The following is a 23,861-nucleotide window of genomic DNA, read 5'->3' on the forward strand; positions in this document are numbered from 1 at the left end:
TTAGTAATTTCTGGGGGCCTCAGTGAGTTTTACTGCCATCCCTGTCGGTCTGATATAATTAAGTTTTTGTTAGATATGACTTCCCTTTATGTAAATCATAATGATTAATTCTCTTAATTTTTGTTGTTGTTGTTGTTGTCTGCACTTTATTGCTCTTATTGTTTTGTTTCAGTCTGTTTTCCCATTCAAAATCACATTTTCTGATGTGTGGCATTCTTTCTCTTGGAATCATTTGGAAAAAATCATTTCACATTTGCCATTTTCCTGGACAGTTGTTCAATCTGTTCATTGACAGATTGCAGTAATGGAATAGTTAGTATTTGATGCATCATTTCTAAATTCCTGTAGAAATCATGGTTAGGATACCATCTGGTCTTGATGATTTTGTTACTGTTTCCTAGTAAATCTGTTTTTAAACATCTTCTGATTATACTTAAGTTAAGAATCCTTCTCAGACTATTGCCTTGGAATAAAATTGGATTTCAACCCTAAAAAGGAGCCTTGAATGCTTCCTGTTTCTGGAGTCTTTGGTGAACGTGTTTTAATTTACATGCTTACAGTACCAGTTTGGAAACTTTGCAATGGTTTATCAAGGTTTTATATTCAGTTTTATCACGGTTTATTTATGCTTTTCTGTTTTCACTGTTTTGGACGTGGTTCAGTAGTGTTTCGGAGGGTGATACGTAGCAATGCCAATTTTTTTTTTTGTTCCTGTTTGGTAGGCAGTGTTATTTCTGTAAAGCATGCCATTCTAGATAACCCCTTTAATTCTTTTATAATGACTTTCTCCTTTTTACATTAACATGTTTAGATGAGAATGTTACTGTAATGGGTTTGGGTTTGGAGAGAAGGGATTTGTCATGTTTATACCTAATAAATCTGATTTTGAGTATATTATATTCGCTATTATAAAGCAACTCTTCGTCCCTGTAGTATGACCTTACTCATTGTTCAGGCATGATTAAGACCACTTCCTTTTTTTTTTTCCCCCCTCACTTATTAGACAATTATCCCCCCCCAAAGTTATTTATGAGAACTAAAATGTTTAGGCTAACTCCTGCTTCTCAGTGGCACTTCCAACAAGTCAGAGTGAGATGATTGTTTCCTTAGCATGAGCAGACTCTTAGCATGAAGGGACTTTCTTTAATACTTTCTGAATTACTAGTTAATTTACTAGTTAAACAAGATTTTCTATGTAGACTATTAAGTAGGAGATACTGTTCTCTCCCTCAATTAATCCTTCATCTGTTGTGAAATGGTTTCTTCTGGTTTCTTCCGCAAGTCAGTGTAAGAGGGCCTGTAGATCCTGTCAAAGTGTTAATGGGACATTTCCTGTTTACATGAATGGGTAGAGTAGCAATCACCAAAAACTGGAAGCTGAAGACAGCTCTTTCTTTCTTTTTTTCTTTAATACTCTCTTTCAGTGATTACTTCAAAGCTTAGGCAAAAAGAGGCTTTCTCACTGTTGTGGAAAGTGGTCTCAGAGTTGAAGCCTTAGCAAGCTCAGCTAGGTCTGAGGTGTAGATTCCTAGACAAGTTTGCCAATTTAAGGCTGATGAAAAAAAGCTGCCACCTCTGCTTGGTGCCCAACTCTGAATACATAAATATTCCAAACCCTGGCTTAAGAAATCGCTTATTCAGACATGCCTGTTAAGCTCTACTTAAGTTTTAATACCACCAAACTCCTAGTTTTTCTTTGCTCAGCACGTGGGAGCAATGGATTACTCTTTACAGATAATACCTTGCATAGTAAACAGAAGAAATGAATAGGTATTACAAAGTTTAATTTAGAAACTCTTAATTTTTCAGTGTTTGTAGAGCCTAAATGTAGGAGAGCAGAATGTGGCCATTTTGTTTTTTATGCTTCTACATATTTGCTGTATTTTGTATGCTTGATACCTGTTTACCAAAGCTACTTCCCCATCTCCTTCTTTTCCTTCTCAAGTGGCGAGTGAGAAAAGAAGCTATGATGGGTCTTGCCCAGCTATACAAGAAATACTGTCTTCATGCCGAGGCTGGAAAAGATGCTGCAGAGAAAGTGAGCTGGATAAAGGATAAACTTTTGCACATATATTATCAAAATAGCATTGATGACAAGTGAGTCAACCTAAGCCTTCCTAATTTTAATTGTACAGTGATAAGAGATGCTCTGAAAATGAAAATATGTGCTTATCATGAAAAAGCTGTTATATTACATTCTGTACACGTGGGTTTATGTTTATTAAATTAATAATTACTAAAGATGTATTAAGAACTCCAGGATGGTTGCATTATCTGTTCTTGTATTTATGCTATGTACTGATAGAACTATGTCTGCTATGATGGTAAATTGTCATTAACTAAGCTCTGCATGGAAAAAAGCCATCAGATTTTGCTTTTATTATGCTCAGCTGTGTTTCTTTTACTTCCCAGAGGTTAGCATGTTAAAATCAACGATCTGTGAGTACTGTACATGTATGTACCACAGTGACATCTCCTTTTGTTAGACTACATGGAAATTGACCCTTTAGTTAGAACAGAAACTGAAGAAATGTCAAAAAGTGCTTCCACCATTGTCTAATTTTTCCTGTTTTGTCACTCAGTCCCTTTAGTTTAGAAATATTGTTTTTGGCTTGGGAGAGAAAGAATTTTGGCTCAGATTTTGGAAGATAGTTTTCAGCTCTTACTTCTTTGTCTTTTCACAAGAAAAGTCAAACTATGAAATCACACAATGATGGAAACTGAGCTTAGATTTCTAACATAGCAGACCTGGAATCCAGCCATACCTTTATAGTGTTTTTTAGCATCTTGCATATACAGTCTACTGCTTCAGTATGTTGCATAATCTTAGTAACTAGCCCAAATGGGTGACAGCATCCTTCAATTGCCACCTATTGTTGTTAATTCTGTATCACAAAACACTGCTGCAGTTGTGAAGGATCTTGCTTTTGTTTGTCTTGCTGGTCATAACTGTTTCTCTTACATATTTTAATAATTGCTTTCTTAAAAAAAAAAAAAACAAAAAAAAAAACTGGAAGTCTGCTGAGGTAGAATTATCAAAGAGTGGCATCAACTAGGAAATCTCCATGTAATTTATACAAAGCCAATATTGTATGTGTGTGTATGTCAAATATGCTGGAGAGATTTGTATTTTTTTCTGATGTGTTCATAGCTCATTCAGCATTCAGGGAATGAATCAAAGTTCTATGGTGAATGTGTCAGATTTTTTTTCAGTATTCCAGCTTATTGGAAATGCAGAATATTGTGAAGGAAGCAAGTCAAGGAATTTCAAAGGATAACATCATCAAAGCTCTGTTTCTTTGAATGTGATTGTCTTCTAGGAGTCTCGTTAAGCCATATAAGGCAGTCTTTTGAGTGCAGTGACTGCATGCTGTTTGCATTTTGGGTGTCCACACTGAACGACTGGCAGCTTGATTCTCAGTGTTCTTCAAATTTGGCTGATACCTGGAATTTTAATCAAAATTTTGCTAGTTTTTAAGGTTGGACAATGAAATTTTTGGTCTGTCTCATTAGGTGATGTACTTAGAGTGGAAGATAGGACAAGTGGCACTATTTTAAGCTAAAAGAGGAAAGGGTTCGATTAGATGTTAGGAAGAAATTTGATACTCAGAGCGTGATGAGGCACTGGTACAGGCTGACTAAAGAAGCTGCGAATTCCCCATGCTGGACGTGCTCAAGGCCAGGTTGAATGGGGCCCTGGACAGCCTTATCTGGTGGGTGGTAGTCTTGCCCATGGCAGAGCATTGGAACTAGGTGGTCTTTTAAGGTCCCTTCAAACCCAGCCTGTTCTATGATTCTATGAAGTAAATGTATTTCAATGTTGTTATTGATAGAGTTCTAAAGATAGTACTTTAAGTAGTAGAAGAACTGTAAAAGTGCTGTGATTTTAAAGACTCGACCATTCCAGGCCTTCAAACACACAAGTAGAAGTCAAAATTGGCAACTTTTGGCCTGCATTCTTTCCATATGGAAGGAGGATAAAATATAATGGTGAACAGCTTTCTGAGCATTGCAGTGTTTTCCTCTGTGCATGTGGAATGACACTAGTCTTTCAAAAGAAAATAAGTACTGCAGTATCACATAGTATTCAGGCATGAGGTGGAACAGAAGAAATTTTTTCTGGACATCCTTAATGTTAACACCTTCTAATATTTTTGATCTAACATTAAGTATTGGTATGCTGTGCTCAAATCTGAGAACTTGCAGCTGGAAAGGTAGTTTATCACCTGTATGTGCTGAGATTCTTACAACAGATGCATAGGGAATGGTGCGAGATAACTACTTCATAAACACTATCCTGTTGCCAGCTCTTGATATGCCAGTGAATGACTTTCCTCACAGGAGAAAAGTCAGTGTTCCATAGGTACCACCTATTCGTAAATCTTTACCCTAGCTGACATAGAAGGCATAATACAGCCTCACGATTTGTATTGACAGCTGTTTTTGAAAATGTATCTGTAGAGACATGGACCACAGCACTGTTCAAGGATTAGTAAAGCAGGTAGCTCTGATGCCTCCAATCACCTGTTCTATTAAACAGAGATGGAATCTCCTGAGATCTAAAAACCCTGTTTTCCAAGTCATCAGTAGTGAAAATGAACACCTAGAGGGAAAAAACCAAGTTCTCTTTAATGTTAATGAAATGCCTTGTGATAACTGTATTCATATTCATAGTCATACTTTTATTCCTCTGCCGTGACTTCATGTCCTTTTGAATGTTCTTCTTACATTTGACCTGTTTTGCTTTCTCTGTTCTTTGTACAAGGCACTCCTTGGGTACTTACCAGGAATCATAGCAAACAAAGTCTGTAAATTCAAAATGTTTGTTAATATGGTAATGTGCGACGGGATGCTTTGCACAGCTCTCACTGCTAAGAATTAGATTAATATCTGAATGTTCTTTCATTTTGGAGTGTTACTAATGGGCTATACAGTCATGCAGTAGCTTGAGTTTTGCATTTTATTGAAAACTCTCAGTATGTCTACGTCTGTTGGTGTTAGGATTTTGTTGTTGTTTTAAGAAAGATAACTGGATAAAGTTCTTGTTGGCTTGGTTTGCACTCACTTGGGTTTCCCTGTGCTCCTTTTCCTCTATACATTTTGCTGTTCTTTTTTCAATGCTTTTCAATGCTCACTTTACTTTCTGTGTTATAAATAACAGTTTCAAATATTTTGTGTTTGTCAAATGCTACTATTTTATTTTACCCTTCCCCCCTAGGGGGGGGATGCGTCGGCTCTTTACTTTTACTTCCACTTCAGTTAAATTTTTATATCCTCTCCTCTTTATCTGGGCTTTCTACTGTCTGTATCTCTTTCACTTATGCATGAGGATGAACAAAGATTCTTCAAACCTGGAGAAAAAGGAGAATTTGAATGCTGACAAAATGTTTCATCCTTTTAAAGTTGAAATTTAATGGAAAGGCTCTCAAGGAGCAGTTCTTGGTAATCTTTCTATCAGCAGTGGAGGTTATCTTTACAGATGAAAAGAGGCCACTTTTCTTCTGTGGGGGAAAAATCTAGTTTCTTTTCTGTTGTTGTTTTTTCCTTTTTTTTTCTTTCTTTCAGCTCATCTAAAAGATAATACTAGTTTTGGAAATGTACAGATTTTCTCTCTTCTTTTCCTGCAGATTACTAGTAGAAAAAATCTTTGCTCAGTATCTTGTTCCACACAATTTGGAAACAGAAGAGCGAATGAAGTGCTTGTACTATTTGTATGCCAGCTTGGATCCAAATGCTGTCAAGTGAGTATAATTCCAATTCAGCTAATACTGTTTTGTTTTGTTTTTTTTTTCTAACATCATCTGCTTATATTATCAAGACTTAAATAACATTATAGGTAACTGATGCTTAACGGTATTTGTGATTTTATTTCAAAATGTTTCCTTTAGCTCCAATAATTTTACATACAAACTGCACGAGGCCTTTAGACAAGAAGGTACCTTGATATTTGAGAAGATTTGTTTTAAGTCTTCATCCTGTGAGAACAATACATTCTCATTGTGCTGTATACATGAAATTGATACAAGTAGATGAATAAAAATGAAAAATGATCTATTTTGTTTAGAATTATTAATACTTTGTGGATTTGATTCAGTCAGATGTTGCACTTAGTAAACAAGATAATTTGTTTAACACTACATTCAGCATGTTATTGTGACAAATGAATCATGTTTTTCTTTCTGATTTTGCACATTTTCAGAGCACTGAATGAGATGTGGAAGTGCCAGAACATGCTGAGGAGTCACGTACGGGAATTACTAGACTTGCATAAGCAGCCCACAGTACGGTTTTGAAAAAAATAATACTTTATCAAATGGACTTGTTAGACTAATCTACCTTTTTTTTAATGCTATATTATTTGTTCAGCTGACTTTTGATTTCAACATGTAGACAGAGTTCTGTTGACATTAAGTTGCTTTCAGTAATGCTTGCCAAGTGTATGGCCTCCTTAAATTTCTTCAGAAGAAATTAATGTGGTTTTTCAAGTTTTTGTTCATTTTTGATAGAATTCCTGATTCTCACTGTATAGACTTTAACATTTTCTAAGTGGAATATTTTCTTAATTTTTAAGTATACTTTTAAAAGTAAATCTTCAAACTAGCAGAGACTTTAAATGCATTTAATTTTGGGGTTTTAGTATGGGAGGCTACCTTTAGTGTTTTGGGTTTAATGTTGAGGGATTTTCTTTGTTTATTAGAACTGGTTGTTGAGTTTTTTAGGTCTTTTTCCAATAGAACATGCTGCTGCAATAGAACTGACAGATGATCTTAAAGGTATATTTTCATGAGGGAGACAGTGCTGATGTTTTTTTGTTTGTTTCTGTTTGCTGTTGTCCCCAGTCAGAAGCAAACAGTGCTGCCATGTTTGGGAAGCTGATGACCATAGCAAGTAAGTGTTAATAAGTTCTTTAAACTGCTGTTACAATGTTCTTGGAAATTATTTTTTTATGAATGTTGTCATACTGAAGTAGCAAATTTATCTTAATAAACTGTGTTTAATTATATAGAAAACCTTCCAGATCCTGGAAAAGCACAAGATTTTGTGAAGAAATTCAATCAGGTTCTAGGCGATGATGAAAAGCTTCGGTCCCAGCTTGAACTGTTAATTAGCCCTACGTGTTCCTGTAAACAGGCAGATGTCTGTGTGGTAAGGAAATGGAAAAGCAAACTTTTTTAAATATTTGTGCTTAAAACAGTTATTAAGACCTAATGGTCTATTTTGATACCTTAATATGATTTATATAGTTTCTCATTGCTAAAATACCTTTTTAATTAACCTGTAAAGATTACTGATAATATAATCTTTGGCAATCATCCTAAGAAAAGCAAACAAATACTGGCTTTATTCCTTCCTGGGGTTATAAGGATCAAACATTAAGTTTAAAAGACTAATTTCATTTTTTTTTGCTTCATTTTAAGAATCTTTTTTATGTAAACTGTTTTAAACTGTCTCCCAGCACTGGTAAAACTTACATAAGTATGAGCACAACTATTGCACCATCTGCATATTATTTGTTAATTTTTCTTTGTACAAAATTATCTTGAGATCAATTTTTTTCTCTCTCTCACTTATTTAATATCACTGCTGAGAATACACACATTAATATTAAATCAGGCTTTTCCAGAGATTTACAGTGCCAACAATTGCAGCAATTTGGTTGACAGAGATCTCAATACAGAGCATCAGCAAACACAGGCTTCTTGGGTTTTGCCTAATGGCTCTGTAATTGTCCAGGGAAGAGAACAGAATGGCCTCCAGAATTATGTTCTAACCACTAACGTATGGAATACATCTCTTTCTAAAATAGCTGACTTTGCAATTTGGGAATGCAGTGATGCAGTTTCAAAGGGAAGACTTATTTTCTCTCCTGAAGATTGTTTAGGGCAATCTGAAAATGGTTAGGGCAATTTCCTGGTCTGCGTAGATCTACAGCTTCCAAACTTGAAGTAGAAGGAAGGTTGAGAAATTATTTATTTGAGACTTGAGTTTTAAACTTGTGTTAAAGATAAAAATATTTTTGTATCCACCACCTTCTGCTGAGTTTGCAGCAGAATTTAATGTTTTTGACACTTGTTGCATTCAGAGGGGGAAAGGCAGGTTTTTGATTCCAAGACATTCCCTGGCAAGAACATGGAGTCTGAACATCCGAACATTCAGTTGGAACTGAAGTGGCATAGTGCTTCTCCATATCTGCAGCACTGTAGCTTCTATTGCATTTTGTTGTTGTTGCTTATGGAATCTGAAGCATGCAGCAAGGTTTATATACAGATCTATGAATTACTCTTGTCTACATAGATACTTAAATTCTGTCTGTGTTGCACTTAGCACTCCCTTGGTTTTGTTTTGAATTTGGTCTCCATTTCCTTAAGAAACACTTAAGAAAGAAGTTTACATGCATCTTGAGTTTTAATGCTGTTGCAAAGCATGCCTACTTTCACTGTAATGTGATAAAGAAAGATCCAGAAATAACAACAGTCCTCCTTAAAATACATTTCATTGACTATTTACACAATTTCTGTAATTAAAAGAACTAATTTTTAACCTCTTCAACGTGCTCAGGAAATAATTAACATGAGAATAATTATTGTTGGTAATGTAACATTCTTGTAGAGAGAAATAGCCCGGAAACTTGCAAATCCTAAGCAGCCAACAAATCCCTTTCTGGAAATGGTCAAATTTCTTTTGGAGAGAATTGCTCCTGTACATATTGACTCAGAAGCCATTAGGTAAGTTTGGAAGATTATAGGAGCTCATGAATGGTTACAAAGTTGATTTAAGTAAAAAAAAAAAAAAAAAAAAAAAAAAAAAAAAAAAAAAAAAAAGATTTTCTTGGGAATGGGTTATACAGGTTAGTCTGCCCTAACTGTAGATAGACATTTAAAAATATGTATTTTACATTAATATCTTGCATTTCTAGCAGTGTGGGGTCTTGGTTTTGTTTTTTTGGGGGGAGAGAGGGGATTTTTTTTCTTACTGCTTTGCAGTGCTACGTCTATAAATGATGATAAAATTTAGCAGTTGTTCCCTGTGAAACTGCTATTTGTGGGGTGTAAGGTGTGAATATGATGATCATAGCTCTCACGTAGTTAACTGCAGCACGGTCTTCAATATAACAGCTGAATTAATTAATTTTTATGGGATTGAGTAAGAGAATGTTTCTATTCCTTTTGAGACTTGTCTGGCAACTTAATTACGTTCGGAAACATTTGCTACTCTGTGTTGATCTGAATGCTACCAACATGTCTTTTACCTAAGCAATTAAATTTTGCAGTAAACTAAGTCAGAAAGAAAAGGAATAATGAAAGAGTTTAATTTAAGAAAAAGATTATAACAAAAACACCAGACAGACTATCGCTGTCCCATAAATTATTGCCAAAACCAGGTAATCTTGCTGCTCAAACTTGACATTGCATGTTTTCAAGTTTTTTTTTTTATTTATCAACTTTTTTTTTTTTATTTGTTTGCTTTTCTATCTCTTGTTTTAGTGCACTAGTAAAATTGATGAATAAATCAATAGAGGGGACAGCTGATGATGAAGAGGAGGGTGTAAGTCCTGATACTGCAATTCGTGCAGGACTTGAACTTCTCAAGGTAATTTACGTTAAATAATCTACATTAAAGTAGCTAAGAATGAATGTTAGTAGTAGTATTTATTTAAATATATTTTAAGTATGTGCAAGATATTATTTAGTGAACTTTTGTAATGACAGAAAGGTTTTGATTGCTAATACTTGCTTGGGGAAAATAATATAAAAATAACCAGTTTTTGGGAAAAGTATGTTTCACAAAGGAAACACAGAATAGAAGTATTCTCCTTAAAGCAGGAATTGGTTTCTTCTTAGGGAAGTCAAAGAGGAAGATAAGGACATAAAGTGTGAGGAGGAGAAAAGAGCAGAGTAGGAGAGGCACTTCTTGTTGGCTTGTACAGTGCTGTAAGGAAAGCAGACAAGGAGGGGGGAAGGTGTTGATGAGTGAGAATTGCCTGAAGGAGAGAAGGAAGGACTTGAAATATCTGGATAACATCTGTGATAGATTTGGTAGTTTATTTTCAATATGTTATAAAGAGGGCTGTACAGTAAGAAAGAAGGGCACGGAGGGGCAGTTTAGATAATTGAGGTGAGACTTTTCTCACGTGTGAATGAACACGTTGAACTTCATGGAGATGTATTGCACCAAATTTGGTAACGGCAGCAATGCATTAGAAACAGTTATGCAGAATTACACAGGGAAGTAAAGTTTGTTTGTTCATGTAGCTCAGAGAAGAAAGCTGTTAAGGTTGAAGGCTTTGTTGCTGTGTGACATGGATACCTTTAAGAAAGTCACTTCAGATATTGATACAAACAACTCTGATCAAAGAAACCAAAATAAGATAAATATTAAAAAATACAGAAAACGTGCATTTTTTTAATTGATCTCCCTACAAAGTGTTATTTGAACTTTGTTATACATAATATAGTTTTCTTCTGGGATAATGGTTTGTTCTCTCCTTGCATCCTTGCACGCTTAGTTTTTTATTTAACATGACTTCTATTTAAAATAATGAGTATTCGATCAGTTTAGATTAAAAGACAGTAATTAAATACTGTGCTTGTTTTAACTTTCTTGATTTCTTGATTTCTTTTCTGCTCAGAAACCAGAAATTATGAGGAATTAGGATTTCGGTTCAATTACATTTAGTTGAAAAGTGTTTTTAAGTAGACTGGAATATAAGTGAATAATTTTGGATAAATATTCATTTTAATAGTTATTTTTCCATATTCAAATAATGTTATATCTTATAAAATGTTTGGAGGAAAGGAGGCCCTAAAGAATAAAATGTAGGTGAATTTATTTGAAAATGTCTGTATAACTTTCTCCAAAAATGTAGTTTTTGAATGTAATAATCTCATGTGAGCATGTAACAACTATTTCTGTTGACGGTAAGGCTCCTGAACAGCTGTAAGTTTTTCTCTGATGATTCGCTTACCTTGGAGAAATATACCTTTATACCTATGGTTTAATATGTATCTACAGGTTCTGTCCTTTACACATCCTACCTCGTTTCACTCTGCAGAGACCTATGAGTCTCTGCTGCAGTGCCTCAGGATGGAAGATGATAAGGTAGCTGAGGCAGCCATACAGATTTTCAGAAACACGGGTCACAAAATAGAAACAGACCTGCCACAGATAAGATCGTGAGTGTGTTTCTTTACATGCTGTTTCTCATACCCGGACTTCTGGCTCTTGGTAGTTAATTCAGAGTATTGCCCCTGAAGTTACATTACAGCCTTGTGAATATGAACAGCTTATCTTCCATCATTTTGTATTCTTTCACAAAGTTTCTGTCTCTTCGTTTTTAAATTTAAATAATGTTCTCACATTATTTATTTATTTAAGATGTTACCTGCTTTTGAAAGTCCTTTTATAATAGACATGTTAAAACCAGAGTGTAGCATGTTTCCCAGGTTACAAAACAAGCAACAACAGAAATATGGTGGAGATGTAATTTCTTGGCACAATAATTTCCTTCACATGATATTTCTATCTTTGTAAGGAATGAAAACATAATCTCTAGTTAGCAGCTCTGTTGTGAAACAAATTGAGAAACAAGTTCCAAAAGCAGGCATAAATTTCTAAGAAAGAATAAAAGGCTGTCTATGTGTTGTCCTCATAGTATTCATGTTGGTTAAAGCTACATAATACTAAGTAATACATAATACATAATACATAATACTAAGTATTCACAGACTTTACAGTTTGGTGACTGACATCTAAAATGTTAAAATCAGCCTTTTAGTAACTAACTAATCTGGGTTATAAAGTAGAGGTTGCAAGTTCTCGTATATTGAAATGCTTGCAATATTACTACTGAGCAAAAACGTGTCAGAATATAGGCAGTAGTTCTAGATTTCATATGTTCAGTGATGTTTACCATAAGTGAAAAATAGTTTCGTTTCAAGTAACCTGTTTGGCTTCTTTATTTCTATTTTTTAAACCAACTGTAAGCAGACTGCTTGCTGCCCTTTGGAGTAGGGCTCACCGGTAGCAGCCCAAGTTCTTCCTCACATGAGAAATAAATGGTTTTGTGCCCCACTTCGTGGACAGGGAATTCTAAATGGTTCTAGCATTTTTTGAGATGTTTCTGTGTCAGGTGTTCTGTAAGCAATTCTGTCATTTTGACTCAGTAACTGAGTGCTGAACATCATGAGCTAATGTCTCAGATATTGCTGTCTTAGGTGATAGGCCAGCCTTCCCACACTCTTGTGAGTCCCTGCAGTGGCTTCTGCCCTGCGCTTTCCTTCAGTGACCACTGATGAGCAAAAATAGATTTCAGGGGTCTCAAATGCAAAACTCTAAGCAGTTCCTAATCTGCTCATACACTGCAAATAAAGACTAAATTTAAAGCAGTAAAAGCCTATAAACCCACTAATGTTGAACAGCTGTTCCTAGGTTTTACAAATTTTCTTCTGCCCCGTTGCTTCCAAGTGTGATGGAATAACAAGCCCCCACTGTTGGTTCCCCTCACGCTATAACCTTAATAACCTTATTTTGATCACTGTTTTCTTTCATGTTTGATTTTTCCCTCTGAGCCTTTTTCTGCCTGTGTACAGTCAGATGTGCAGCAGGTAATATTAAATATTTTGTTTGTTTTCAATTTATTATGGTCTTTTTTGAACTGACTTCAAAGGAGCGCATGATTTGTAAGACCATGTTCTGTAGAGATGTATCTGTATAGGTGAAAAGTTTCATGTTTTGTAGATCGCAAACTGTATTTTGAAGTATTTTATTTAATGTTTACAGAACATTAATTCCAATTTTGCATCAGAAAGCAAAAAGAGGCACTCCCCATCAGGCAAAACAAGCTGTTCACTGTATACATGCCATATTTTCAAATAAAGAAGTGCAACTTGCTCAGATCTTTGAGGTATGTCTTGCTTTTTTTTGTTTTTAAAATTTGTTTCTGTTCTTAGTTGAGACTAATGATTAATTTCTACTTCTAATTAGATACAGATAAAACAGATAATTTATGAAGTCAGCCTACAGATGTATGGTAGTTGTCATTACTTTTACAATAGAAAATTATTAATATTTCTGTTTCTTGTAGTCTTTGTAACATTCTGATACATAAGGTTCTCCTTTTTTGTCTATATGGGAGAAGGTAGAGAAAAATAAAGCAAATATGCTGGAATGCTCCACACCAGATCTCATGAGAACGCATGTAGCAGATTCTAAATGGAGAATAACATCCTCTACTTTCAAACCATATTGAGTTTCCTTGTCTAAGATCTGTGTCTGTGCATTACTTTTTCACTCAGAAAGTGAATGCAGAGTAGTACACATCTACAAGTGAAGACACTAGCTTACTCCTCTCTTACTACTTAGAAAAGTGGTAAAGGAAAAAAATGATACGTAGGGCAGAGAGGTTACTTTTCACTATAAGCTCTTAAATAATACTAATATTAATATACACTTGTAAAATATCATAGATTCTCCATCATGGCCATCTTTGAATGAATATATAATTCAGAGGTGTGAAAATCTTTGAATTAAGTTTACAGAGTGTGATCTCTCTGCTTAGACTTACATGAGAGTGCAAGTTCACGTTCCCTTCTCTACTATCATGTTACTGTGGAAAGGTACTGAGTGATACAGCAACCTGGAATTATCGAAACTGTTGTCTTGAAGGAAATACTGATCACCAGTGGAAACAACTATTTACAGGATTGTACAGTTGTTAGTTTTAGGGGGTTTTTTTGACCTGCCATTATTTTTTGACACTTGTTAGCTACTTTTCAACTTTCTACAGCTCATGAAGAACATAGAGTCAAGTTTCCTCCCATTTCTCCCAGGATTTAATGTGTTTCACTGTTAAAACAGGATGAGAACATAAAATCATACTGCTCCTATCTCACGTGAGATTTTAATTATTCTGTTAATTGGGAAATTGCATTCTTTCTCCATTCTGTTTTGCAAATATTACTAATTCTTACGGAAAAAAAAAACCCTGTAAAAGTCATCTGCAGCCCAGTATTAAAATAAGGTGTTTTTTAGGCATGGTGATTTACATATCTACAGCTCATTTTTAATATATACATACTCTTTTTTCCTCAGCCTCTTAGTAGAAGTTTGAATGCTGATGTACCAGAACAACTTATAACTCCGTTAGTCTCACTGGGTCATATTTCTATGTTGGCCCCAGACCAGTTCGCTTCTCCAATGAAATCTGTTGTTGCAAATTTCATTGTGAAAGATCTTCTAATGAATGACAGGGTAAGATCTTCTTTTTTTATTAAGTCCTTACAATTCTCTGTGTTTGTTATTGGGGAACAGGGCTGTTTTGTTTTGCTTTGTATTTGCAAAATGGTTCAAAGGAATGTTCTATAAATGACTCGTAAAGAGATGTCACGTCATAGAAAAATCTTCTGTATGAAAGAAAGCTCAGTCCAAAACTCTGTTTTGTTTCTCTCTATGTTTTCTGTATGGGTTGAACCAGTTCTTAAACTTACATGAGTATCTGTAGTCAACAGGTGAGAAAAATGGAAAGTTGTGGTCTCCAGATGAAGAGGTTTCTCCAGAAGTACTAGCAAAGGTGAATGGCCAGCTGCCAATAATAATGTATATGTTTGAGTTTTAAAACTTACTTTTTTGAAGTTGTGCAGTGAGGAGTTTGATAAATCTCTTTAGAGTGTAGTAAATCTCTTTAATTACTTTTGTATTGGGTGTTTGGTTTTTTTTTAGAAGCACTGTTCTAGGTTTTCTGTCAATTATATAAATACACCATTACAAAACTGGTGGAAACCATGCATTTTGGTGTCTTGGCTGAGTATATTGAATGCCGAGAAAATTAAGACAACCAAAAGTTGCAGTTTTCCTTGTCAGATATGTTATTAGTCCTTATTGACTGTAAATAAAGTTGATATAAATTGAGATTTTGAATTTTCTTTGTTCTCTTTGATAGGCTATTTACTGTGATTCTAGTTGTGACTGTTTTTAGAAAGGTTTGTGTAGTTGCTTTTATTGTTGATAATGTAGCAGGTATTATAGATGTACTCGTGAGAAAGCACTGAACCACAGCTGATAGTGCCTTTCTCTTTCTGTAAATATTACTGCTTTGTTCTGTTCCTTTTAAAATATATCAACTCTAAGAAGTAGGAGTCTTTGGAAGCTTCTGTTTGACAGAAATGGACTGTAGCACATAACAAGTCTAGAAAGTAAGTTCATTGTTTGTTTGTCCATTTTTGATAGGTGCAAGCAATTAAACTTTTGGTACGCTGGCTGCTGGGTATGAAAAACAACCAGTCAAAATCTGCAAATTCCACACTCCGACTGTTATCAGCTATGCTTGTCAGTGAGGGAGACTTGACAGAACAGAAACGAATCAGGTCAGATTCTGTTACTTTTAGGCTTATAATAACATTATTGTGGAGTTGTGTACTAAAAACAGTAATTTGAATCCTTTTAGAATCTTAACGTGTGAAGGTAATGTTGGGTAATATTGAATAATAGGAAGTGGATCTGACTGGAGTTTAAAATTTAGGACTGAATGGTGCATATGAAAATATTCTTCATACTGATTCTTTCTTGCAGTCTACTCATAATATAGCTTAGAACACTGTAGATATCTTGCTAGTAAAAGACATTCCAGAGAGATTTGCAGGAGTTTCTTTGAAAAAAACTGAACAATCAGGTTAAATGCATTTAAATGTTGGGTAAATTTTGGGTGGAGCATCTTCCAATGTGGGGTTACTTTATACCACATCTCCATTCAGAGGGTAAGGAAATCTGTAACAAATGAGTTGCTTTGATTCACGTAGTGGTATGCAGACAAGAAAGTGTGCAATAGAGCTGCAGAGCACCTTATTTTCACAAATGTCATGAAGTTAATTTAACAATATGAAGCTGTTGAGCTGGTCAGACTGGGAAGAACCTTGTGTTGTAAATGGTGTTGAAAAAAGAAAGAAATTGTGATACACAAGTAATTTAAGCAGAGTTTTGGGGTTTTTCCCTCCTGTTTGTATAGTAAATCCGATATGTCTCGACTACGATTAGCTGCTGGCAGTGCAATAATGAAGCTTGCACAGGAGCCATGTTACCATGAAATAATTACCCCAGAACAGTTCCAACTCTGTGCGCTTGTCATTAATGTAAGTAACTACTTTTATATTGAAGTGATTCTTAGAGTTCAAAGTCCTTCATCTGAGCTTTTGTTGCTGCTAAATTGATTATTTAATATTGCTCATTGTGGCTTTCGAGAGTTCTTGAAGCTGCAAATACTTCTCATACAACACTTGTTGATATTTTTAAAACATGTCACCCCATCGTTCCAGTTGGATGTTTTCCATTTTTATTTTGTTCTAACAGAATTGTTACGGTTGCATTCTTATGTTTTATTTTGTTACAGGATGAGTGCTACCAAGTGAGGCAGATATTTGCTCAGAAACTGCATAAAGCACTTGTGAAATTACTGCTCCCTTTGGAATATATGGCAATCTTTGCTTTGTGTGCCAAAGATCCTGTGAAGGAGAGAAGAGCACATGCCAGACAGTGCTTGCTTAAAAACATCAGTATACGAAGAGAATATATTAAGCAGAATCCTATGGCTAACGGTTAGTGTTTCAGTAAATTTGTGAAGAATACAATGGTTGAATGCTAAATTGGAAGAAGTAATGGTTAAAAGTTAAGCAAATTGCTTTTATAAAGAAATACAAAGTTAATTTGTTTTCTCATTTTTTATATTTATCACATTTAAATCTAAATTTACTTTAGCATTAACCATAAAATACTTTTCTATATATTGCTGAGAAACATATGTGTAAAGTACAATACTGTTATTCTGGTAGCTGTTTTGCTTGAAAAATAAAATTTTGTTTTCTGATATGTTAGGTTTTATGATCTCTTCCTGATTTGGGGCCAAATAGTTTCAAAGTAGTAAAACTCATTTATATTTAATGATGGGGCAAACTGGAGGTGTCTCTGCCTATAGCAGGAGGCTCAGAACCAGGTGATCTTAAAGTTCCCTTGCAATCCAAACTATTCTATAATTCAGAAAGTAGAATCTGCAGAAAAAGGAACACAGACTGAAGTTTTATGTTCTGTGTATTTGGAAAAGTAATACTTGAAAATATTCTGTCTTGTGATGCTTGTCTGTATGTATGTATAACAAAGAGATTGGTTATGATTTTTGTTTCTTACTGCAGAAAAATTGCTGTCCTTGCTGCCTGAATATGTGGTACCATATATGATTCATTTACTGGCACATGATCCAGATTTCACAAAACCTCAGGATGTTGATCAGCTTCGTGATGTCAAAGAGTAAGTGTTGAATGATTCTAGAACTATTTTCTGTGCTTAGAAAAAATTGTTAGGAAAATGATCCCTTGTTTTGCAATATGCTGTTGATAAAACATTAGTTTTGGAAAAGGAGGAAAACTTCAGAAACTGCTTAGCAGTGTATTCTGAAACACCAAATGGTAACCTTTAACCTTTATTAACTGTTTAGGCATCCATCTCTCCACATCACCATTGTTTTTGATTTTTCTTTTGTATTCATTTTGGATGGAGCTGTAAGCTAACTTGTTTTGGTACCACGAAAGCACATATAATGATATATTACAATATATGTATAATTAGAAAAACAATTATTTGCACAAATGTACATGTCCATATCTTAATTCCTTTTGTACCTTTATCTATGAGAATCCCAGTCTGATTTTTTTTCTTTAGTTGAAGACCTGAATTTATTCTGATTTCTGAGTTACTTGACTCACACTTGGTCAGAACCTGGAGTTGAGAAAGATTTCTTAACTAATAATCAGGTCTGTTTTGTTTTTTGTTTTTTTGAGCACTTCTTGTTCTTGGCCACACCTGAAAGCACTCCACTGTGTTCTTTACTGTTTTATCCAGAATTGAACAAGTTCTGATTTGCAGTTGTTACAGTGCAGTACTGTGAGAAGTACTTTGTAGTGCACAGAGTTTTTTGGACATCCCTTGTATGGCTGTCCTTTGTTGCCAGATTTCCTCCCTCATTCTTGTCACAGGCTGGCTGAACTAGCCAGAGAGGACTGCTCCAAAGAAAGAAATGCTATGTACAGGAATCTTGGCAGGAATGCTTCTCTGAAAAGTCTTCTGAGATAAATCCAAAACATTTTTCTCCTAATGTAATACAGCATTTCTTTCAGGACTTCTGAGAGTCACAGTGTTCATTTTAAAGCGTTGACTTAGATGCTTATACACTTGTAGAAGCAGAGTGGCAGTGTGTTTTGCAGTTGTCTCCTCAGTTCATCTTGAGTTTTATGTAGCCTAAATATAGTCAAATAAGGAAATACATGCTTAGTGAGTTCCTTGTTTGTAATTTGTGATATTTACACTTACAGTGTCTTTTGAGGCTGTCCTGTAGAGTTATGTTTTTGTTGTTGTTTCTCTCTCAAAAAGGTGTCTTTTCCCTCTGAACTGACATTCCAAAGAAATAATGAAATGCATGCAGAGAATGAACTTTCTTTAATTGACTGTTCTTCTATTGCATCAGCTGTATCTGGCCTATTCACTTGGGATCCTTTAGTATGTCTGTTCCAGTGTTTATGTAGTGTGGGTAACAGTTGAGCAGTTGTATAGTTCGAGCTAGTTTTGTGTGGTCATGATGAATTGTTGGCAGTATGGTACCCATAGCCTGAGATAGTGATTGTAGAATTGCTGGAATTCTTTCTATTCTGAAGCCTAAGACTGAAACAGTTATAATTAAAGGTCTAGACTCTGTTCTCCTCTTTGGATGCTATCTGTTCATGATTTTTTCAAATTGACTTAGTTGCTTAAAGAAAAGCTAGCACAGCTGACTTGTTTTTTTTTCTTCCCAGAGAAGCTGCTGTATAAAAGTTGGAATGTAACTGTGGTTTATGGCTTTTTAGGTGCCTGTGGTTCATGCTTGAAGTTTTAATGACAAAGAATGAGAACAATAGCCATGCCTTCATGAAAAAGATGGCAGAAAACATCAAGCTTACACGAGATGCTCAGTCTCCTGATGAGCCAAAGGCCAATGAAGTAAGAAGTGCAGTTCAGATGAGTGTTTGGTGTTGGGCTAAGGGTTTCACAAACTACTTGCTGGACAGGACTTACAGGAAATTTAAAAACATTAGCTCAGACATTTAAATTCCTTTAGAGTGTGCTAATTGGAAGCATTGTGTGTGTGCTACCAGTCTCATTCTTTCTGAAACTTGTTGACCTTAGCCAGCACACAGTACCTGAAAAGTTATTAAACAAGATTTGTTAAATATTCCTGTTATTCCCTAGTGCTTATTTTAATTCCAAATATCTGATTTTCCAACATAATTACTTTCTGTTGTTGAGGAAATACTGTAGTATATGGCTGCTGTTAAATATATGTTACCAGCTGAGAAGAGAAACCATTTATGGTGATTCCATCAAGAGCTTCTATTACACAGCTTAGATGTCTGTAGTTTTATTACGTTTTATTAAATAGTGTAATATTAAAAATGAGCAATTCTCTGTTCTAAGAGCCAACAGCACGGTTAATGACATAGTTACAAAATATGTCCTTAGTAGTGGTTATTTCACATACAGATTCAATTTGCTAAAGAACTGCATTCTCTACACAGCAAGTAATTCCTAAAGCATAATTTTCTTTTTTTCTTCAGAAACTTTATACAGTATGTGATGTAGCACTGTGTGTAATCAACAGCAAAAGTGCTTTATGCAATGCAGATTCACCAAAGGACCCTGTATTGCCAACCAAATTTTTTACACAACCTGAAAAGGTAAAGTTTTATTAATTTAATTTCCAGGGTAATAAGGGGAAATTCTTTGATTGTTACAGTTGAGATCATGTCATGGAAAAAGGCATAGATTTTTTCCTCAACCATATAGTTGGTATCACCAGGTGTACAATAAGTTAGATGTGTCTCAGCTAACATTTGCCAGAAATGTTTGTGACCTGGTGAGAACTATATGGAGTAAACATCAACATGCTGCAGATATTGCTAGATCATTCTGTTGAAGTGCTGTACATGTTCTCCTGAATGTATGGGGAAATATGTATATTCTGACTGTGTATTTAATTAGAATGCAAAACAGCCAAAAAAGAAAAAAGGAACATTTCTGACCTTCTGTGATGTTTTAGCTTTAATAGCTGGCTATCTTGTTGGATGCCCAAACCAGTCCTCTTATTGCCCAGCAGTAGTCCAAGTGAGTGTACCTCTACTGTCAGCAATAATGCTGATGTTACTTCAGAGACTTACTTTTAAAAACGTATAAGTGGACCCATAGTAATTGTCCATACTAGTTTTGATCATACCAAGCAATGCATTTCACATTTTTCACTGTCTGAGACTGTTAACTGCCTTAGCAGAGTCCATTTAAACAAAACACAGTCTGGTTAATTAATTCTGGTTTGGGTGATGCCCCGTGTTGGGAAGCTGGTGTCTGTGATAGGTGCCTGCATTCAGGTGTGGTGTTTTGTGTCTGTAAACTGTAGTCAGAGTGACGAAGTTCACAACTTTCAATTTTTCTAGAGAAGATAGCACTTCTTCTCTGTTAGGACTTCCCATGAAAAGATAGAAGTGAAGCAAGAGGGAAGTCAATTTTACTTCATTTCAAGTGATCCATGTCATTTAAGAAGAAAAAATGTAAATTCCAGCTCCTCACATGCCACACTGTTAGTAATGCTCTTTCAGATCTCCTCTGAAGCACTAGTGTGACTGATCTTCATTAGATTTATTCATTATCAATAGAAAGTTGAGGCTCTGGGTAGACTGATCTAGTGAGTGGCAGCCCTGCCCACAGCAGGAGCATTAGAAATAGGTCCTTTTTAACTCAAGCCCCTCTGTGATTCTGAGGTGGCATAGTGCCATCACTCTTGAGAAATCAATCGTGTAAATGTAAAAACAACAGCAAGATTGAGAGATCAAATGCAAATTAATATATATATTTTTTTTTAATAGGATTTTTCCAATGACCGGAATTACATTTCAGAAGAGACAAGGGTTCTTCTTTTGACAGGAAAGGTAGTATATTCTGACAAGTTTCAATTAATTTGAAGATTATTGTGACTTTAAATGTTCTCCTTAGCTTGATAATAAACCATAAAGAGAATCATGATACTACAAAAAAAATTGTATGAAGAATTTGTATACAGTGATTCATCATTCATTCGAGGGAATAATGAATGCTTTTAACTCCATATACTACTCAGTATGGACAAAACACCAAGGTAGTACAGAGGATGGAGAACATAAAGGTAACAGAGGCATAGGTTCTTGATCTTGTCTTTCAGATAGTAACAGGTTTTTTCTTTATTCAAATAACTGTGGCATAAAACTATAATTCAGATACTTAATTCTGTGATGTTGCTAGGATTGATTATCATAGATTTGTTGTCTTACTGCTTTCAATATAACTGCTAAAGCTGTTAAATTTAACTATAAATGTCTATATCCATCTGATCATTTTAATTCAGATATAATTTGGCTGACACTCCATGTGGAAGAGCAAATACCTACCATGTCTTTCTTGTGGGGAGGAAAACATAAGCAACAGTCTATTCCCATTTTCTACCAGCCACTCTTTTTTAGGGGGATTCTTTCTTTCTTGGGATTCCTAGGTTGCATTTAAAGTTCGTTGGAATACCTTTTATAGTAGCTCACAAAGCTAGCAGGTTGTTTTCTTGAGTTTAGTGAAACAATGTTGGCTGACCTGTAAAAGAACAGTATAAATTATATCTCTATGTAACATCGTATGGTTTTTTTTTAATGTTCATGTTCTGTGTTCAGTGAACAGTGAAAGCATTACTTTCTAAGTCTTCAGTCAGAGCAGAACTTTGTAGTGGTTCATTTTAAGGGTAGAAACAAGCAATTGCTCCATCAATAGCCATCATCTCAAACTGCTCCTCATGCTGTTTTTTGTTCTTTACAAAAACTCCTGCTATCAGAGCAGTTCATGTGGGTGAGTTCTGCTCAGCTGGCGGAATGCTGTATCTTTTCACTTTATGTTCACACTTCAACACTAGCCTGGATGCTGCTCAGCAAGCTGGTTAAGCTTGTTACACTGGCAGGAAAATAGGGATGGGGGCATGTAGATAGTTGTGTGCTCATTTAGCAAGTGTTGGCATTATGTTAGGAAGAGAGGAGGCAGGCAGAAGACTACCTTCTGTAAGCTATTCCTTGTTGGATAGCAGTTGATAGTAGGCTGGTGTTATCTGTTTGCTGTTGTAATTGTTTCACTTTTGATATATATTTGATATATTGATATACAACTAAAGGAGAGTTTGTGGTTAGTTGTATGAATGTAGAACATTTCTCTTTTGATAAAGTATTCAGCAAATGAGGCTACAAAGGTGCCTTACCATAAAATAGCAGGATTTTTGAGTTACGTTTTTTTCTCTTGTACTCTCTTAGAATAGAGTTTTATAGAGAATCAAGAGGGCAGGGTGTCCTGTGTCGAGCTAGCATTGTTTAAGTAATTGTCAGTGTTTTGGGAAAATAAACTTTAATTCCATGCTCTGTTAGATAGATTTCTTACTTTCTTTTCAGAAAACACAGGTGTAGAAAGACACCCCATTAAATCAGGCCAGTGTTTCTACTGGCCTTCTTTTATCCAGTGACCAGATTAATATGATCATGCAGTCCTAGCCACTTTATTTTGCATGCTTCCAAGCATATATGTTTTCTAATGCAGTGCTAGACTCTGTATCTCTGTCTCTTGGTTTTGATGTCTGTTTATGGTGTTCACAAATTTGTCTGCTCATGTTTTGAACCTACTGATACTCTGCCTTCACACCCTCTTGATGAGGAAGTACTTTCTTTTTTCTCTCAAACATTTTCTCTCTCACCTGAGTTGCACCAAATGCTTCCTGTTTTCTAAAAATACCCAGTATATTGAGCAAATAAAACATGTTACAAGCATAAATAAATATTGATGCAGCTACTGAATGGTAGTTACTTTGGTAAGAGGCTTTTTACAGAGATGTTGCTTTCTGATGGCCAAATGTTATCTAGTATCTGTGTTATCCCTCTGTTGCCTCTTCTTCAGCTTCCTTGCATGGAAATTAATTTTTCTTGTGAGAATTGTAGAATCATAGAATAATGATTCTAGAATCATAGAATGCATTAATCTCCAAGGAAACATGAAATTACATTAAGAATATGACATGTTAGTTGAGAGAAGTCAAAGAAGTTTTTTCTTAAGAGATGGGAAAGACTTACAGCCTATTCAGCGTGATCAAATCATTCAGCAGCCATAGCAAGATACAAAATACCATCTCTCTATCAGAGTACCACAGCATAGATGGTGTATTAAGAAATTATGACTCAACAGTGTGCCTTGGCAGCTTGAGAAGGCCAACCATACCTCAGGTACATGAGGCCCAGGCCCAGCACTTGCCAGCCCTGCAAGGGAACAGGTTGTCTCCTTGTGCTCTGTGCTGTGCAGCCTCACCTGGAGCTCTGTACATGTTTAGACACGACAATATAGCAATTACATAGAACTCTTAAGAGGGGTCCTGAAGAAGGGCTACAGAGACAGGGAGGGGTGTAGAGGGCAGAATGTCAGGACTGAGTGGGAGTCTGATAAATGTTTACAAATATCTGAAGGAAGTTAGAAGGCAAATGGGTGAGGCCAGGCTCTTCTCGGTTGTGCACAGCGATAGGACAAGGAGCAGTGGCCTAAAACTTGAACATAGGAAGTTACATACAAACATGCAGAAGAACTTCTTTACAGTAAGGGTGATGGAGCACTACAACAGGATACCCAGGGAGGTGGTGGAGCCTCCTTCTGTGAAGGTATTCAAGACCCATCTGGATGCCTACCTGTGTGACATATTGTATGGATCCTGCATTAGCAGGGGGGCTGGATTTGATCTCTTGAGTTCCTTCCAA

The 23,861-nt window shown here is 35.5% G+C and overlaps 1 protein-coding gene across 3 annotated transcripts in view; it reads left to right on the forward strand.

The window, feature by feature from the left end:
* Positions 1 to 23,861, forward strand: part of PDS5A (PDS5 cohesin associated factor A) — a 72,189-nt gene that overhangs the window by 41,280 nt on the left and 7,048 nt on the right. For all 3 annotated transcript variants that reach the window (XM_048942446.1, XM_048942444.1, XM_048942445.1), the window contains exons 12-29: positions 1,946 to 2,097; positions 5,628 to 5,741; positions 6,200 to 6,281; positions 6,840 to 6,888; positions 7,007 to 7,146; positions 8,611 to 8,726; positions 9,486 to 9,591; positions 11,014 to 11,174; positions 12,781 to 12,904; positions 14,092 to 14,250; positions 14,501 to 14,569; positions 15,226 to 15,362; positions 16,001 to 16,124; positions 16,382 to 16,586; positions 17,178 to 17,292; positions 18,882 to 19,014; positions 19,629 to 19,748; positions 20,931 to 20,993. In XM_048942446.1, coding sequence (XP_048798403.1) covers positions 1,946 to 2,097; positions 5,628 to 5,741; positions 6,200 to 6,281; positions 6,840 to 6,888; positions 7,007 to 7,146; positions 8,611 to 8,726; positions 9,486 to 9,591; positions 11,014 to 11,174; positions 12,781 to 12,904; positions 14,092 to 14,250; positions 14,501 to 14,569; positions 15,226 to 15,362; positions 16,001 to 16,124; positions 16,382 to 16,586; positions 17,178 to 17,292; positions 18,882 to 19,014; positions 19,629 to 19,748; positions 20,931 to 20,993 — 2,169 coding nt within the window. The remainder of the gene's footprint in view (positions 1 to 1,945; positions 2,098 to 5,627; positions 5,742 to 6,199; positions 6,282 to 6,839; positions 6,889 to 7,006; positions 7,147 to 8,610; positions 8,727 to 9,485; positions 9,592 to 11,013; positions 11,175 to 12,780; positions 12,905 to 14,091; positions 14,251 to 14,500; positions 14,570 to 15,225; positions 15,363 to 16,000; positions 16,125 to 16,381; positions 16,587 to 17,177; positions 17,293 to 18,881; positions 19,015 to 19,628; positions 19,749 to 20,930; positions 20,994 to 23,861) is intronic.

Source organism: Lagopus muta, chromosome 4 (genome assembly GCF_023343835.1).
Source record: "Lagopus muta isolate bLagMut1 chromosome 4, bLagMut1 primary, whole genome shotgun sequence".
In the NCBI taxonomy this organism is placed as follows: domain Eukaryota; kingdom Metazoa; phylum Chordata; class Aves; order Galliformes; family Phasianidae; genus Lagopus; species Lagopus muta.